A 20,644-nucleotide genomic window follows, 5' to 3' on the forward strand; every position below is an offset into this window, starting at 1 on the left:
TTATTTGTGGTATATATATATATATATATATATATATATATATATATATTATATTATATTATTATTAATAAATTATATATTATATTATATTATATTTTATATTATATTTATCATCTTATTATTTATATATTAACCTTTTTTTTCATAAAATTAAAATACAAATTTGTTTATTTGCATTCTCTTTTATATTTCCATCATTATCAACCTTACATACATACATACATACATACATATACATATATATATATTGACATTGAATTTATTCGACCATCTTTGACATACGTTGACAACTTTTTGAAAAATATTAGGGGGAGAATAGAAGAGGAGCCTCGATATTAATCTTAATACATTTTAGTGAACCCGAAACAAAATTATGTTACACACGCGAGTGTGTATTAGAAACGAAACGAAACGAAACGAAACAAAACGAAAAAAAAAAAAAAAAGATAAAGAAAATAAAAAAGTAGGAGAAGTACGAAGAATAACCCCCATAGTGGTGGAATATAAGAAGCGCGTGAAACGCAACGGAGAAGATGGATGGTGTCGGATGGAGTAAAAGCGCGTTATAACGACGGGGAATAAATATTGGAGTAGGTACACGAACGATATTACCATACAATACGCATACCGCGTAGATTCAAGCCACGCGAGGGGTGCGACGACGACTCTCCCGGAGAAGGTTCCTTTCTTTTGTACTTATGCTCAGGCTCGTGCCGCCTTGTGTTCTCTTTTTCTATCTCTCTCTCTCTCTCTCTCTCATTCTTTCTTTCTCTTTTCTTTTCTCTTTCTCTTTCTTTTTCTCTTACTTATTCTTTCTTCTTCTAAGCGCCATTAATCAGCCCCGCGATCTTCCACCCAGGTCCCACGCAAGCCAAGTTGCGTACACGCTACCTCGAAATACCGTAGGTATAAGCCTTGTGTTCTTGTATTATCGAATAACTGTAAATCGTCCTTTTGTATGAGAAAGTAAGTGAATGATATAGGGAAGAGAGAGAGAGAGAAAAAAGGGAAAGTTACGCAGGATTATACACGCAAACTTCCTAAATGACGATGATAATGACGATAATATGATGATAATGTTTTTAATCAATTTTATGTTAATTTGCATTCTTCTTGTGTATGTTTATTTTTTTCATCGCCACCGTGATTATTTCCTCGTAAGAATGAAAATCTTATCTTAATTTAATTATTGTTAATAATCATTTGGCGTTAGAAATGCTGATGACGATGATATCATCAACTTTGTGATATCGATGAATTTGTTTAGTTGAATACTTGCATTATTTATTTATCTTTTCATCGGCATCGAATTTATTTTCTTTGAAAAGTAACAAATCATTTTTCTTAATTGAATCATTTAACGAAATGATGACGACAACGATGATGATGATGATGATGATGATGATGATGATGATGATGATGATGATGATGATGATGATGATTTTAATCAATTTGTTCATTTGAATTATTGTATTTTTATCTTTTCATCGGCATCGATGAATAAACCACTTTCATAATTATGAGCACATACATGTATCGATCAAATTTGGTACCATTACCATGATACACATGCAAATTTTGATAATCAGAAGAAGGAGAAGGATGAAAAAGGGATTCGATCACTACTACATCAAAACACGTTCATAACCAAGAACGATTCCGGTTGCATGTTTGTGTTGAAGAAGAGGTGTCCGTCGTAGGCTCGTCGTCCTTTCCTTTTTCTTCGCCTGGAGCAATTTCTTCCTCTCTCTTTCATTTCTGCTGCGCTTGTTGTTGGGTGACAGGTGAAACGACCTATACGCGATGCTCATCGAGTAACGCGAGGTCGGCAAATGTACACACATACACACACACACACATACACATACATACACATTCATACTCGCAGAACAGAATAGATGATACTTAATTCCGGATAAAAGTTAAAAGACATCGATATATGTTTGGATACATTTTTTATTTTTAATAACTTCAACTTCAGAATGAAAATGTATTCGTTATTAAATTCATGAAATTGTATCTGTCGTGTTTCATGAAAATATTAATAATTTTCTATTTTTTTTATTTTCAATCAATGGGGTATAAAATAATTTTGTATATTTTAATATTACAAAAAGAAACAATTGTTGCAAAATTAGTTTTCCATTTGGTTAGTATGAATTATTATATTAGTATTATTATTTATATAGTTTTATATTATGTTATTTTATATTATATTAATATATATAATTTATTATTATATATACTAAGAAAATATCATGTAATTTTCACTTTTGTTGCATTTTCGTATTGTGGCAGTTAATAGGTAAAGATAATCGCCGTATATAAGAATCTTTATTTAAATTTAATCGTAATGTTAGTTAGAAAACAGAAAGAGAAAAGATCGAGTATCACGAAAGATTCTCGAAAACTAGTTAGCACTGTTGTTGTTGTTGTTGTTGTTATTGTTATTGTTGTTGCTGTTGTAGCTCCGATAGAGAAAATGAAATTACTGTGTATGTATGTATGTATTCAATGCATTCAACTTGTACGATTGTGAATGGTAACATTAATTAGAGTATTTTTGTAAGTTTCTAACGGAATAGAAACGGGTGAATAACAACGTTAACGATCGATGAGAATCGAACGTCTATGAATTTCCTGTTTGTCCTGTTAAATTCAAATCTAACGACCGAAGATTATCCTTCGTCGTAATTAGAGAGGCGAAAGTAGTAGATAGGTAGGTACACATATATATATACATATATATATATGTATATATTTATATATATACCTCGTGCGTCCTCGTAAAACGCGTAATTACCGCTTGTCTCCGCGGCGGCACGATCAGAAGTCGGAACGTAAGAATCCTTTACGATTACTTCATGTAAGGTAATGGGGATGAACGCTAAGTAATATTACTTAATGTACCTAACTATTTATACATGTATATACAACAACATACATATGTAAAACATGAACTACTTAAGAGAAGAAGAAACATTTGAAACTTCGTTAAACGCGCCTCTGACAAACTTGGTCTTTAAGATTGTGATGGAACGTAAGAATCCTTTACGATTACTTCATGTAACGTAATGGAGATGAACACTAAGTAATATTACTTAATGTACTTAACTGTTTATACATGGTACTATGTACTTGTGCCCTACCACTCGTTACTGTAGCTAATGTGAGCTAAAATATGACGTTTTCGTAGATAGATAAAGGTTAGGTTATGTTTAAATGTTTCGTGCATTCACCAAAATCTATGGCCAACAGATGGCGCTGGACTTACATGTATCTTTCTCTCTTTTTAATTAATTAATTATTTTATAATTAAATTAATGTAATACAAATCTAGCTGTATGCGAATGCAACGTTGTGTTAAAATTTCAAGACAATTGGTGAAGTACTTTTGAAGATTGGCAGTTAGACACAAACGAAATCCACATTTTTATATATTGGGTTGACAAGAAAGTAATTATCGGCTTGCACCAATAGATCATAACGTTATGTTTGTTTCGTTATTTTATTGTTAATGTGTGTTAGTATTTTTTCATTATTTAATTTAAAGTTCATTTTTTTTTTGTATAGAAACAATAGAGTTTTATTTCACACTAGAAAACCAAAATTACTTTCTTGTTAATCCAATATATAGATATTACAGCATACTTATGTAAAACATGAACTATTTAAAAGAAGAAATATGTATTTGAAACTTCGTTAAATTCGTGTCTGAGACAAATTTAGTTTTTAGGATTGCAATATAAATATATATATTTTTTTTTACTCAAAAATCGATTAAAAGTAAAATTTTTAAATATCAATGCATAATATTGCAATAACGTTACGAAATTCATTCGAGTATATTCGTTTTGGGGGAGGAAGGGAGGTGGTGAGGTGGAGGGGAGATTATACTCATCAATACACGTGATTCGATGACAAAACTCACCAACCAACAATGTCATTCGTGGCAATGGTAGACAAAGTCGATTGTGAAAAAAACGTGTTTACCACCACAACCATCAGCATCATCATTAGCATCATTATCAGCATGACCAATCCCATGATAAACGAAACTTCTTTGATGCGTGATGATTTATCGAGAATTAACTAAGACAAAAAATAACAAGAACTACTTTATTCCACACTCTTTCTCTTGAACTAATTTATTTGTCCTTTCGTACATTTGTATTAAAAAATAAAATGTAAAAAAAAAAAAAAAAAAAAAAAAATACGTAAAAGTACACAAGTTTCACAAGTAGGAAAGTAAGAGTAATTATGTAAATGAACACGAAGTACGTGTGTTCGACTAGTTTTCACAAGTTGACATTGAAATGTTATTTGTATGCGAGCGAGAAAAGATAACGAGACGAATTTATAATAAACGTTTTGCCTTGAAATCTCTGTTACTTCCGGTCATCGTCGTCGTAGTCGTCGTCATAGTATTCGTCGTAGTTATCATAGTTGTTCTCTTCACGAGGAACTAGTCATGAAAAATACCTTAACCAAAGATAAATTTATAATCATGGAGAATCATCTATTTGAGAAAGTTATGCAGAAACGGAAAGCGAAATGAGAGAAAGAGAGAGAGAGGAGTATGGTACAGGTAGATAGGTAAGGTAGATAGATAGATAGATAAATAGATAGATAGATAGATAGATAGATAGATAGTTAGTTAAGTATATACACGTGGATGAGGAAATTCAAAGAGACAAACGTATATACATAGAAAAGAAGAGAGACGTGTACAGATCGGTAAGGCAAATCGATGCGAGTAGTCAGTCGTTTACATCGATCACGAATCTCGTTGAGTTGAATTTCACGATCCGTTAATAGGAAAATCTAGCGATGAACGCGAGAAAGAGAAAGAACAATTTCACCATTTTCGATCTATCGATCTATCCTATTCGAAATGAAAGAAAACGACATCTAAAAGAGAGTACATTGAACGAAAGTAAATAGGATTAATGTTAAACGCGTTTAGGATTAGAGACACAAAGTCCAACAGGTAGTCAATGAAATGTTCCATACATCAAGCGTGTGTGATGCTGCTAGCTAGCTAGGTGAGCATACTACTAAGAAAGAAAAAGAGAGAAAGAGAGAGAGAGAGAGAGAGAGAGAGAGAGAGAGAGATAGATAAATAGATAGGGGGATCTAGAAAAGTTTTCAACCCGTTAACCATTCCCGTGACCAAGGCCAAGCACGGGTTGTTAACTACCTTCGCTGATGTGAGTCTTTCTTTCTACCTGACTGAGTTAGGTTTACTTACTCTGCTGTCGTCGATGATCGTCGTCCCCGTTACTCTATGTTGCTGCCACCGTGCAACAACATTCAGCATTAGTCATCCGTCAAATAGACGATGAAATTCACCGGTATTTATTTGCCTTTTTCTCACGGACATCTTTCGCGATCTTACCACGTTGATTTTTCTTCATCATTTTTTTGTTCTTTACTATTTTTCTTCTCCCCCTTCCCCACCTCCCAACCCCTATTTCTTTCTATCTCTTTATAGTTGACAAACACAGTAGGACAAAGTTAGCAAAACTATTTCTATCTCTCTTTTATTGTGCACTCATCTTCGTGTTTTTTTGTTTGTTTGTTCCTTTTCTTTTCTTTTCTTTTCTTTTCTTTTTTCTATTGGTAATGGCCGCGTCTACTACGAATCCTTTTGTTCCATGGACGGATGATAGAATGCACGAGAGGATAGTCGGTAATTTCAAAGGAACGATAAATCAACAAAAGTACACACAATGGCGTAACGCGGTTTCGAGATGAGAAGATGAGAGAGAGAGAGAGAGAGAGACAGGACGTTGTTCTTCCAAAATAACCTATAGCTTTTTGCGATGCACCTTGTGCAATATAAAAATGCGCAACGTGTATCGTAGTTTTATTCTGTGCGTTTGTTGCTCCTGTATATAGGGTGTTTCATAAATAAATGCGATCACAATATTTGTCACATGAAGATCTATGTCTAATTTGTATGTTTATTTTCAAATGTTGTAAATGTTTGTATTTTATTCTAAACATTTCGTATATGTGTGAATGAAAATATTTGATGATTTTGAACGTCGACGTTTTGTGAAAGAATTTGTTTTTTATGATAATATAATCAACGTGATTATACAATTGATCTTATTTTAAAACAATAAAGATTATCGTTAATATTATTTACAAAAAAAAAAAAATAATACATTGATAGGACAACATTTGATGTACACTTTCGGGTATTCTTCCATTTATTGAACATTTAATTTCATTAAAAAACATTGAACAAAATCTTCACAATTCTAAAACCAATACAATGATCCAGTGGACATTTATTTTTCATTTTATCTTATATATTTTAAGTAAATTGTGTAAATAAATTCCCCTAAAAAGAATCGTTGACATGTATTTATGTAACATCCCGTATACGTTCATCCTCCACTCGATTTGCCAACTTCTGCGATGGTAGATAAGAAGGTAGCCGATACCTATTATACATATAGGAAGGATCAAAAGAGAGAAAATCGAATGGACATTTAGCAGTTAGGGTACATCTCGACGATCCGAAAATACGTAAGATTCAAAGAAGATCCTTGCTAACCGATAAACATCGTTGACTACTACTAGGTAGTGAGGATCCTTATGCAAAGACGCGCGAGAACGGAAAAGCAAACCGCACCGAAAAACTACGAGAGAGAAAGTTCCGAGTGTGTATTCTTGTTGGACGAGTCAAAGTAGAGAAAAGAGATTCTCCACTTCTTCTTCTTCTTCTTATTCTTATTCTTATTCTTCTTCCTTCTTGGAATACCTATCCTTTCGTAGTTGTCTACTTGCCGGCTTTATAACCGCGCTGGTTATCTTTATCTAGGTAACATACACACATACATACATACATACATACATACATATACATATATGTATACCTGTGCTAAAGATAACGAGTCGTCTCGTTAACGACTTTGTGTAGATCGAAAGGACTATGTTGGCCCATTGCAACTCGTATATCGACTCTCTCGTCAGAGTGGGAGGTTACTCCCACCTCCTCAAGAGAAATAAGAGTTGATTCGAATGGGGAAGAACCTAATACTACAGAGAGGGGAGGTTCAACCGAGATAGAACGACCCCGCGTGTGACCCCACGACTCGAACGTCGATTCTCTCCTACTCTTCTCTGTGTTCACCATCGCGGAATAATCGTGACCATGTTGTTGTCGGCTAAAAACTTCAAATGTACTTTTCGCGGACAGACAATCTTTCCTGAATCTTATGGTGTGTTTTTTTTTTTTTCCTTTACTTTTTTGAATGGCAGACGACAGATTAGAAAATTCTACGACACGTGAAATTTTATATAAACGATTATATTCGATTTATCATATATAGGTTGTTCTCCTATAACACGGTTTCGCTATGATTTGGTATAAGCACGGTTTCCTTTCCAAAAACCTTTATACAACAATGTACTTTTACAGTCGCGGCGAGGTTTGCTGTTTTAAAGATACAGTGTATTTTCTAGGAACATATCTACCGTGTTATAGGAGGGTTACATGTACATTTTACTTTTTTGTCAAAGGGTTAAAGTTCAAAAGAAAATCTGTTAAAGATTTTTTATTGAAAATATTATATATATATATAATTGTAATTAATAATGTATAATATAATAAGTGGCACTTAAAATCTAGCGACTATCGATTGACCTAATCTTAAAAATAATATTTATGAGATTTATTCATAAGAACATGAATGAAATCTGTGATTTACAGTGATGAAGTTAATATTTAAACTAAAATGCTATTATAGAAGTGACATTATTTTGGAAACCACTTATCATTGTAAAAACATCATAACTATTGTATATAACAATGAAGGTTTGAATATTTATTGAAAGGATAAAAGGAATAGGAAATAGATTTGAACATCGTAGTGTAGAGTGGTGGTTACCAAACTTTTGTGTCCTATGGTCCTCTTTCCAAAAATTATTTAATTAAAAAATATTACTTGTAGCCTCCTTGAAAATTAATTTTTTATTTGATTTTTAGTAACTGAGAAAGACTATTTATTTTGCCATTCCTCCACCCCCGAAGTTCACCTGTGGCCGTCATCGTCCCCCTGGACCGCTTCATCGCCAACTTTGGGAACCACTGGTGTAAATGGTAAAAAGTATCTTTTTTTTTTTTATTTTATTCTACATATTCGTGTACAGAATAGTTGACATATCGACACTAGTACGTATCGAACTTAGTTATTTCGTTTTTTTGGGTTTTTTTTTTGTATTGAATATTTATTTCAACCTTTGATAATATTTTTGTTGAAAAGGGAGAGAAAGGTACAGGGACTGATGTCGCTGCCATAGACAGACACTTTAATACTAAAACAATTTTCATTGTAGAAACAACATGTGTTTCCTCGATATTTCACCATATAGAAAGAAGGGTCGTTATTTCTAGGGATAATTGGCGTATAACTAGAAATCACTAATCATACGTCTTGCCTATCTTAAACATTTTAAACTAATAATTTCTATTTAAAAAAAAAAACTTAGTATCGTGGCTATTTAGTCTTTGCGCTTCATCGCCACGCTACATTTTTTCTGTCTCATACTTTCGCAGACTCAATCCTATATGTTTGTCTCTTTTTCTATTCTTACTTAGTATTAAGACTGTTTAGTCGTCGCATTTTATCGCCACGCTACATTTTGTCGCAAACTCAATCCTATATGTTTGTCTCTTTTTCTATTCTTACTTAGTATTAAGACTGTTTAGTCGTCGCGTTTCATCGCCACGCTACATTTTTTTCTGTCTCATTTTTTTGCAAACTCAATCCTATATGTTTGTCTCTTTTTCTATTCTTACTTAGTATCGTGGACGTTTCATTGTCGCGTTATGCCACCGCGTTATGCTGCGCCGTGTTTCATTTTTTCAAATCACCCCCATTCTAAAAAAGTTTTCACTTAAAAAAGAATAAAAAAAAAAAAATATAGAAACGAAAGATGGTCCAAGGATAAACAGAACAAATCTTTTAAACCTATTCACGACGGACGCTCTCTCATTAGCATAGCAACGCGGAAACACACGGTATGATGTGCATGTACGCGCGAAACTCTTTTGCTATTTCATCCTTGCGCGATTTGTCTTGACTGTTTCTAGAAAAGAAAGAGAAAGAGATAGAATAAGAAAAAGACAAAGAGAAAGAGAAAGAAATATGTTAGCTTTGTACTCTGTACGAGATAGTGTGTGTGTGTGTATGTGTCTCTTTCTTCGTTCGTCGTTCTTATAAATAAACGCAATCATGCGTCTACGTTTTTCTAAAACAAAATTTTCTCTCGTCTAACTAATAATCCCGATCTATGTTTGATTATATCCGAGGTAAGAAAAAAAAAAATAAAAAATATTTTACACGATCTTGTAATCTAACTCTCGTGTGTATTTCTCTTAATTAAAACAATCTTGTATCTCTTGTAAGATTTCGATCAACGTTGATTACGAGATTAGTATTTTTTTTTCTTTTAAGGAAACACACATTAGTAGGATCGATCGATATATCGTATTATTCAAATTCACCTAACCTATAAAACTTTTTGGGGGATACACGATGGGAGATACTATTTTTAGTCCCACCTCGTCGAAATATTGGCAATAACTTTTTAAGCGCATGCTCGTATAAGTTTAGATTATTTCATTTTATTTTCGTAAACAAAAAATAAACAACAACAATATTTTTTTATTTGACAATTAAAAAGAATACGACAACAAATTATGACGTTGTCGTATAGATTAAAGGTTAAGTTATGTTCAAATGATATTTATTTGTAATATTATCAATAACAAAATTGATTAACAAATTGAATTAAAAATTATTACTCGTATTTTTTTTTGTTCTTTTTTTTTATTGTTTTATTGTTTTTACATTACACAATATCTCTATTAAATAAACAAAAAATATACCTACCTACCTACCTACTATATTTTGTTTGATAAATTTGAAAAAGCAATGAAATTTCTATGCAACAAAAGGGCCTGATGCTAACTAAGGTCATTTTAATTTATCTGGAAATTCATTTGTGTGCTGCAATAAGCTTTAAATTAAAAATAAATAAATAAATAAATAAATAAAACGCGTCAAAATAAATGGAAGATACAAAAGATAGAAAAAAAAGAAAAAACAAAAATACAAAAGGAAGGAAGAGTGAAGATATCGTAAAGTAAAAAGTAAAAAATAAAAAGAAAAGGAAGAAGAGGATGGTAGATTGGATGGTGGAGGAAGAGAAGGAGATTGAGGAGGATGAGGATGAGGATGAGGATGAAGAGGAGGAGGAGGAGGAATAGGAGTTACGTGTACGAAGGAGAGAGTCGTTTCGAGCGCCGGGGTCGATCATCCTCCTCCTCCTCCTCCTCCTCGTCCTTCTCCTCATCCTCCTCCTCCTTCGTAAAGCCGACCGCTCGCTTTCCCTTTCACACGCGGCGCTAATCGCCTATCGTTCTCCGATCTACGTTTGTAAGAGAAGGACGAAGATATATAGCATAAATGGGAGAAGATGCGAGTCGACTATGAACCCTCCCCCCCCCCCTATCCAACCCCCCAACCTTACTTCACCCCCTCCACCAAAGCCCACCTTCTATCCGTGCAACTCCGGATGCTGTTTGTGCTTGGACCAGAGACCATCATCCACGAGGACGCGACGAAAGAATCGAATCATTTTGACAAAAAAATATTACTAAACTCGATATGTGGTGGTGGTGGTAATGGTGGTGGTGGTGGTGGTGTTGTTGAACATATGTTTTTTTTTTTTTTTTTAATTCATCTTTTTTTTTCCTTTTTTTCTTTCTTTTTGATTTGTCGCCACGCCTATTGTGTTCAACGATGCTTCTTTATGTTTATTATAATATATATTTTTTTTATTTTAATATATGTATATATAATTTGTTGTTTATTTTAATATATGTATATATTATTTGTTTTTTTATTTTAATATATAATATTATTAATATTATTGTATATATATATATATATTATTTAATTTTTTAAAATAATTTAATTAATTTTATTATTATTTAATATATATTATTAATTATTAATAGTATTCTATTATAATAATATTATTATAATTATTATTTATAAATTATTAATTTATGTAATCAAACTTACAATTTATTATATTATAATAATATTATTAATATATATATATTGTTAGTAGGTATACAATAATTTCTGTGTTGTCGATGTTGTTAGATCTTTTTTCGTGATATTCCAAATTATCAAGGTAGATAGATATATTCCATAGAATATTTTTAAAGGAACCGTTTGAAGAAAACGAACTGACAAACTAATGCAACGAACTAATGCAATGAACGAACTAACAAAGTAACGAACTGAGCTAAAGAAGAAGATGATCATCATCATCTTTCCGTAATAACGGCAAGGAAGTTTCCCACAGAACGAAACTAATCTTTGGAATCGAAACCTCACGAAGTCGGCAGTTACTTACCTGGTTTCCATTTCGCGAAATTCTACTCTCCGTTAGCCAGCTAGTCTCAGTCGTTTACATTTCCTTCAATGCAACCAACTCCCGCGCATGCACTGTATAAACTCATGCGTGTCTGCATACGTCTCTCTATCTCTCTCTCTCTCTCTCTCTCTCTTTTTAACATGTATTCGTTATACAGACACCTCCCACGCATTGACGCGTTTTAATCGATATCACCGCGCTATTACGAATTCTCCACTATTTATCTTTCTCTCTCTCTCTCTCTCTCTCTTTCTCTCTTATAGTTACTATTTATTTCCCCTATAATATTTTGTCTTTTTTTTTATTTTTTTTATTTAAACCATTAAAAAGAAAAGAGATATAGAAAATTACTTAACCACTTGAACTTCTTATATCGTTGAAAATTACTCGTATGTAAAAAAAAAAAAAAAAAATAGCTAAATGGAATAAATGATTTTTCTCTCGTTGTCACGCGACTTGTATATTTTTTGTGTTTTTTTTTTTTTTCAATTTAAGAACGTACGAACAGAAATTATGGTTTAGTAACCATTCGATAATCTCGAATACGAGAGTCCGATCGTACTAGTACCAACCGATCGTACTAGTACCAACCGATCGTAGTACCGCTTGCTATAACTTTTCTCATTTTTATCTTTGCATTGGAAACACTCGTGCACTGTTTTATCTGTCAGTAAACCGTTATTCGTTTCTCTCTCTCTCTCTCTCTCTCTCTCTCTCTCCTCTCGCTTTTTATTTCAACTTTTCTTACAAATAGTTGTACATACACGCAGGAGTCATTACTTGTGTAACTACGATTTACATCGTATAAGCATGTAATAATACATCCTTATCTTCTCTTTCGAATTGTTTTTTTTTTTTTTTTTTTAATTCACATCGATAAATTAATTAACCTACCAACCTACCAACCTACCAACCCCTTGTTTCATGTTTTCCGTGAAAAAAGAAAAAAAAAAAACTATTTCCTAGGTTGAATGTTTACGCGTTGTTCAAACACAGAATTATTTGAAACATTTCAAAGATTTTTTTATAGTAGATTTGGATAGTAGTTTGACTCGATATTTTATAACACGAAAGGTGGTACCACATGCAAGATGGTAACAATTTCAATTACATATGTTAACTATTCGTTTCTTATAAATTCATATATTATCTACCCTCCTCTTATACAAAAAACACAGCGCAATTGAAAAGAACGTATTATAAATTGACCGAAATACTATTGGACATTTTACAGAATAACTGGACAATCTGTTAAATCTATGCTCATCTTCTAGATCTAAACATCTTCTCAAATATATATGTATATATATATATTTATTATTTATTATATAATATAAAAATATATAAACAAAAATATATAATATTTATTATATTATGAATATAATAATAAATAAATTAATAAAATAAATTATATACTTGTTATAATATAACATATATATATATATATATATACAACATATCCCACTTACCCCATCACAGTTGTGTTGTTTTATTCTATTAAAAATCTCGTCGTCGAACTTGTAAACACATTGACCTTGGTATACATCGGTGTTTCTTATAGAATTTAGAATTTAGTATTTAGAATTTAGTATTTAGTCTTATTCGAACAACGAAGGATGTAAGAACAATATTAGATAAGTTGAAATGTATTTTTCTTATATACAATATACATGTACGTTTTTTTGTGTTGTTCTTGTTCTTGTTTTAGATTAATGGGGATAAATGCAGATATACGCTTGAGTGTATGTGTACTCTTAGTGAATATATATATATATATATATATATATATATATATATATATATATATATATGTGTGTGTGTGTGTGTGTGTGTTCATATGTGTATGTTAAATTGTATATATTGAGTTAAATCATAGATAGGACACAGTGAGAACTAAGACGCGTGTTACACACCGAGAAAGACAAGTCGCCTTTCGTCTTATAACTCAACGTACTTGCGCTGTGCATGATTGCGTAATAACAGCTGCGCAGCCTCTCACCCTAACCGATTCTTCCTGGCTATGATAGAACTTATGCCAATAACCGGTTCCTCCTCCTCCTCCTCCTCTATCTCCACCTCCATCACCACCTCCTCCTTTTTCTTCCATTTAGACGCTTTCCTTTCGTACTTCTTTTTATTCTTCCACGTTTATTCGCATCTTCATTTTGTTTGTTTGTTTGTTTGTTTGTTTGTTTGTTTTTTTTTATAATGATTAAATATTCCAAATGGGGTGTATCTGTTGGTATAAATGGATGGATGTAAATTTTTCCCTGTTATATTATTTTTTTTAATTTATGTATTTTTGTCATTAACAATAAGTTGGATATTTTTTTTTGTTAGATTATTAAGATTATTTTATTATGTTAGGAATATGTACTAATGTAAAATTGTTAAATATTGTTAAATGATGATATCATAGTGATAAAATTTAATTATTTTAATGCACTTCCTTTGGAGGGAGATAGTTGCGTCATACTTCGAGTAATTCAAAGAGGTGCTACGTACACGTTTATGATATTTAATCGAAATCGATGATGAACCCCATCCGTGATTGAAATTGCAATGATCTTTAAAACCATTTTATTTACTAAGATACGTATATATATATATATATATATATTACACAGATATATAATTTATTTATATATAATATTTATATTATAATTAATTTTAATATATTTATTAAATTATAATAATTAAAATTATAATTTTAATAATATTTTATAATTAATTATATATATATATATAATAAAATAATAAAATATATTTTTAATATATAATATATAATATTATTTATTTTATATATATATTATAAATATATTATTTATTATATATTACATTTTATTTATAATATAATATATAATAAATAATAATAAAATAATATATAATAAAAATAAAAAAATATATATATATATATAATTTTCTGTACGAATTTTCACACAACACGTATAATATATATATACGTACATATATTAGGTTGCCCAAAAGTTTCTTTTTATTTTTAGTAATTCTACGGACACAATATTTTATGTTGAATAATTGAAAGTAATAGAAAAAGGTAAAATAGAGTAGAATCAAGATTATTATTATTTATTAAAATAAGGAAAAATACAAATATATTACGCATACAAATATTGTTCAACTTGTCATAAAAAAAAAAAAAAAAAGGAAGAAAAATGTCGGGACTCTCTAATATATATATATATATATATATTTATATACGTATTTAGTATCCCATTTCTTATCGGTGATAATATCTTAGCGTCGTGGTTCGATATCTCGATATTACACACGCGTTACGAATAGCTTGAATTTCATTTACATTAGTATATCACGCTACCTTGCGGAAACCGTGTTACACGTCACTATTTGATATACATTATATCACGGAAATAAATTCTATTTGGTACATCAGCATCTGGCAAATATAAGTTACATCGATTTCTAATCTCTCTGTGATTTTTTTCATAGTTTCACACACACACACTTAGGTACTAAGTTATCATCGTGTAATATAGTACCAAAGCGATATTGATATATTATTTAACATTTGCATATACAACGGGGAGGAAGGGTAGTAGGGTAGTACCAATTTTATATACCTTACTATAATATTCGTAATATTATTTGAAATTATTTACTTTTGAAATTTATTATAGTACATTTTATAATAATAATATTTTATTTTTTATATAATTAATAATAATAATAATAATAATATACAATATAATAATAATTTATTTTATTATTATATATAATTTATAATATAATTTATAATAATAATAATAATAATAATAATATTTTCAATCTAGTATAGTACATTTTATTGTACTATTCCTTTAATATTTTTCATTGATATTTTTCCTTTATTCTGGATTTTTATTTCGCGTTGTATTTTTCTTTTTTCGCGATATCATTATCTCATTCTCGAAGATATTATTATTATTATTATTATTATTATTTTTTTTTTTACAAAGAAAGATATTGGCTGGAGTTTGGGTGGCGAGGAGAGTAGAAGTGTGACGAGAGATTGAAATTTATGATCACAGGCGCGTGTGTTCACCTTCCAAAAAAAAAAAAAAAAAACTCGTCGCGAGATAATCGTCAAAGGCGTCCTCCAACCAATCGATTGGGGTGAGGTGTGGAGGTAGTATCTTCTTAAAACGAACAAACAACAAAAATCTGTTTGGATTCATCAATATTGGTTTCCTTTTTCTCTTGCTAAGCCCCTACCCCTGCCGCCGCCTACTCCACTCCCATCCTCAAAACCATCACTCGTTTCGATGAATTTTTTCGATGTTTTCTAAAAAAAAGAATAAACTACTTTCGAATCGCGGTCTATAAATGACCTTGAAATCTCGATCGATTGCATTAAATCTATTAGGCTGTATAACCTCTCATCTGTTGACCATGAGAAGTAACGGTGAATTAACCTGTCGTTTAAGTTGTTGCCACGTGCCACTTACAACTTCCAGAGCAATATTTTTGTTATCAAAACAATTAACCATTATACATATATATATATATATATTAATAATATTAAATAAATTAATAAAAATTAATAATATTATATTATTTATATAATAATATTATAATATAATAATATTATATAATATATATAATTATAATATTATATATTATAGATATAAAATTATATATATAATAATATATATTATATATATAATATTATAATATAATATATTATAATAATAATTTTATATATTATATAATTATATATTATATATATATATATAGATATACAACATACGTAAGTAAAACATAAACTATTTAAGAGAAGAAATATTTGAAACTTTGTTTAACAAGCAACTGAAAAATTGGATCTTTAGGATTACGATCTCAAACGAAATCTACATTATATATATATATATATATATATATATATATATATATATATATATTAAGAATAAATATTGAAATAGTATTGGAATATGCATATCTCTTTAAAAAATCGTTCATATAGTTTTACGTCGTGTACAATTCGATCATGCTCCCATGATTTCATGGCCGGCGTATCAACGAAAGGCCAATGATTGATCATTCCAGATTTACGGTAGTTAACTACGCTCATCTTTAAAAGATACACATTTTTCCTTCTATCGATTACTTAATTCACCGTGATGGTATTTAACCCGACAGTAATAAGTATGTTCACGTCCTTTCGTCGTTATAAGTTCATCCTATCACTATATTCATAACGGTATCACCTATCGATTAGCAAGCGTATTATAAAACTCATCTTGTATGTATATAGTCAAGTTTTCCCGTTGACCCTTGAGAATTATTTTCTACATCTAATCGTGATTGAACGTGAATGAGAATAATGAGCGTCAAATGGAAATGAAAATCTAAAGGAAAAAAAAATACAAAAGAAAAAGAAAATTAATTTATTTCATATAATAATATAACAAAAATATATATTTATAACATATATATATATATATATATATTTAATTAAATAATGCATATCTTAGTAATACATAGAAGAATCGTAACATTGATGATCGAGTTGTTGAAAAAGTCCTAATAAAAAGAACGAAACGTTTAACAGGATCAAAACAATATATTCTGATTTTTCTTCTACCTGTTCAACTTCCCTGTCATACAAACTTTTGTTACATATTTTATTTATTATGAAAATAATTATAGTATTTTAACCCGACATATATATTTGAAGTATATTTTTGTCTTCTAACGCACGACCTTGTGTCTTTCATAAAACACGAATTCTCTTTTTATAGGTTAGGGTATCTCATCGGTTCTTTAGTTTGGTTTCCCCTACTCTTTCTCGTTTTCACTACTGTGTCAGTGGAACGACCCGAGGCAAACCACTTTTTAAATCGGCTCGAACTCTTCTGCCTCGGCAACCGGATCGCATTTGCACAACGTCTGGCTGTGCGGACCTGTTCGAGGTAATAGTAGTAGTAGTAATAGTAGTAGTAGTAGTAGTAGTAGTAGGGGAAACAACCCAATGGCTAACTCCGACCTCCCGTTCTTTCTCTTATTACGATCTTCGTCGATTTTATACCGGAAGAATGGAAATCATGGGAGAGAAAGAAAGATCGAGAGAGAAAAAAGAAAAATAAAAAAGATTTATTTTGACCTTCTATCTCTGTCACTCTAACACGCAGTCTCAAAATCTGCAGATTTCTAATCGTCTGTTGTGTGTGTGTGTGTGTGTTTTTTTAATTGTCTTTTATTATTCCATGTGTTATTATATTATTTATTATATTATCTATTACATTATGATCATTTTAATTTTTTATTTTATTTTATTATAATTATATTTTATTTATTATATTATTACAATTTTAATTTTACTTGTATTATATTATATTATTTATTACATTATTATATTATATTTATATACCTTCATTATTATATTATTAATTTTAATTAGATATATTTACATAGGTAGAGAGAATGTTATCAAGTAACGTTGTAGACATAATAAAATTTCTCTTTTTCTCTTTCTCTCTCTCTCTCTCTCTCTCTCTCTCTCTCTGCATCTTCCTGAAGATCTGAAAACTAGGGCAACGTGTCGAGCGAGCGGTCGTATACGCCCCCGTACTTTGGTACGCATAGATCGTGTTTACGAAGAGAAGGGTAGTGGGGGTGGCCCGCGGCATTGCCTTTAACTCGGCCGATGCATGAATGAAGAAGGTTTTGCACCGGTGGTAATGGTGGTGGTTGTGGTGGTGGTGGTGGTAAGAAACACAACACCCCCGCAATTTTGCTCAGAAGAGTCCTTTTTTTTTTTATTTTGTTCTCTTTGTTTCCATCCCTTTCTTCGTGTATTTTTCTCCTTGGATTTTATCAGAATGTTACTCTATACTGGTTACTTCCCACGTACAAACGACAGTTTCCGGTTTTTCGAACGCCATCGTTGTTAGCGTAGACGATTATGCGGCTTTTGCATAAATCCACTAGAAACTCGCAAACAGGGAAGAAGGAAGATCGATCGATCGACGCAATGTTACACGTTGGACTCGAGGAAACGTTATAGTAAACTCTCGTAATTGCTTCAAATAAATTCTCTTTGATAAAAAGGAGTGGAAGTTTATTTAAAAAAAAAAAAAAGAACATTTATTTTTCCGAATTATTGTTTTCTTTTTATTTCCTCCTTTTTTCTCTTTTTTTTTTTTTATTTTTATTTTCATTCATTTATAAATAAACACCTTTTTTGTTTCATTTATTTCACGTATGAAGAAATGATCATATATAATAAAATTTGGATATTTCTAAACGATAGAACGAGAGAGAGAGAGAGAGAGAGAGGGGAAGAAAAGGTTTACGCAGTTATTATGAATCGTCGTTAAGGGTCGATAGTCGTGTGGGTATCACGTGCGAGAGTAAGTTGGACGACAAAAAAAAAACAAAATGAAAAAAATGACAAGAGGAAACGCGCGCGGTTTTCGATAGTCGTCGTCGTCGTCGTCTCTCTTTATAATCGCTTCATCGATAATTCAAAAGCCGTGGTCGGTAAGAAAATGCCCGCGCCAGTGGACGTCGAAGAGGACCAGAATATTCTCAAAGCGAGCGGAGGAGTAGGAGAGAGAGTGAGAGAGAGAGAGAGAGTGAGTGAGTGAGTGAGTGAGAGGAAGAAGGAATCGTCTTTCTCTCTCTCTCTCTCTCTCTCTCTTTGTGTGACTCGGTCGGTCGGTCGGTCGGTGGGCCGCGTGCCGGTACTAGGTCGCAAACTAGGGGCGAGAAGGGGTTGGTGGCGGGCGGTGGGTGGCGTGCTGACGTCACCGTAACGGCATCATCGTTCGCGTGGGCCAATGAGGAATCTTGGCTTTGCCAGGCCAGGCCAGGTCCATCGATCCGTTGGCGGCCGCGTGTGCCCCGGGTTATGACGTCCGCGATAGAATAATGACGTCACCGTTAGCGCCGTTCTCCAAGAAACCCCACCACCTCCACCCTCGTCGTGTAGTTGCGTTCTTGTCTCTACCACCACCACCACCACCACCATCACCACCACCGTCAGCATCATAGCAATAACGGTAGAAGTGCATACCACGCTAGAAGTAGCAGCACCAGCACCACCACCACCCAACCAACCAACCAACCACCACCACCACCACCACCACCACCACCACCACCACCACCACCTTCGCTACCGTCACCGCCATCGTTCTACACGCGGCTACGCTTTTAATATAGCGGCGGAACGCGCGCGATCCGGACTCAGTTACGCGCCTGCCGGCCAGCCGTGCGAGTGTACTTTTAATACTACAACACAACTACTTTACTCATTTACTTTCTTCTTTCTTATTCGAAAAAAAAACGCGCACCGGTGTCAAGCATTTATTGCCGTGTTTTACTACCTTTCTTTTCAATACGACATAACGATACACATATTCGCTCGCGTTATCTACATTTCTTTTAACTTTTTTCAAATAAGTATAATCATCAATTAGAAATAATAATAATAATTAACGTGAGAGCTTTCGTCGATTTAAAATAACACTTATTTTTGTCGAGAATAGAGAACACCACCGTGATTTTATTTTACTTCTTCCTATGGTGATATCGATCGTGTATCTCGAGATCGCGGGAAACGTTAACTCTTGTTCTCGTCAAGGCAATTGATAGAGACAACAAAAATACAGAAGAAGAAAAAGAAGAAGATAGAAAATAGACAAAATTAAAGAGACAAAGAAGAGGAAGTAGGAAAAAAAGAAGGAATCTTATCCAATAATAATAATAATAATAATAAGGATATAAAGAATAGTATATTAAACGAGCGTGACAATGTCGTCAATTGTGAGAGAGGAACGATAAAACGGAGACGACAATTTGAAGGGTGGCTGCATGCGAGTGCCCAGGTCCGAGATCTTCGGGTTCCTCGGTGGAACGCTGACCTCCAACGACATCGTCTGGAAAGATTCATCTTGCGCTACGACGACGCACGCAGGTCGGTGATAGTTAACAGAACAAAGTATCATCATCATCATCATCATCATCATCATCATCATCATCATACTCTTACCCCTGCCCCCATTGACACACCCCTTGGTTCCAAAAGAAAAATCTCTAAATGAAACAAACAGACAGGATTTGATCATTTTGTTGTGTTTTTATGTTAGAAACGTTTGAATGGCTTTATCGTGTGCGTGCGTGCGTGCGTGCGTGCGCGTTGTCGTCCGTGTGTTTC

General features: G+C 32.2%; 1 protein-coding gene and 1 long non-coding RNA gene across 2 annotated transcripts in view; one reads left to right on the forward strand and one right to left on the reverse strand.

Moving 5' to 3' along the window:
- Positions 1-3,281: 3,281 nt before the first annotated feature.
- LOC149033112 (uncharacterized) lies at positions 3,282-13,226 on the reverse strand. Its single transcript, XR_016176071.1, has 2 exons — positions 11,449-13,226; positions 3,282-9,105 (listed from the first exon to the last, which is right to left on the reverse strand). It is a non-coding gene; the product is annotated as an uncharacterized LOC149033112 (long non-coding RNA).
- Positions 13,227-19,640: 6,414 nt separating this feature from the next.
- Positions 19,641-20,644, forward strand: part of Hr38 (Hormone receptor-like in 38) — a 53,809-nt gene continuing 52,805 nt past the window's right edge. The window contains exon 1 of the mRNA XM_015322390.2: positions 19,641-20,404. Coding sequence (XP_015177876.2) covers positions 20,302-20,404 — 103 coding nt within the window. The 5' untranslated portion in view covers positions 19,641-20,301. The remainder of the gene's footprint in view (positions 20,405-20,644) is intronic.

This window comes from Polistes dominula, unplaced genomic scaffold (genome assembly GCF_049000335.1).
Source record: "Polistes dominula isolate Pdom_NZ unplaced genomic scaffold, Pdom_raw_medaka contig_79, whole genome shotgun sequence".
NCBI classification, from domain to species: domain Eukaryota; kingdom Metazoa; phylum Arthropoda; class Insecta; order Hymenoptera; family Vespidae; genus Polistes; species Polistes dominula.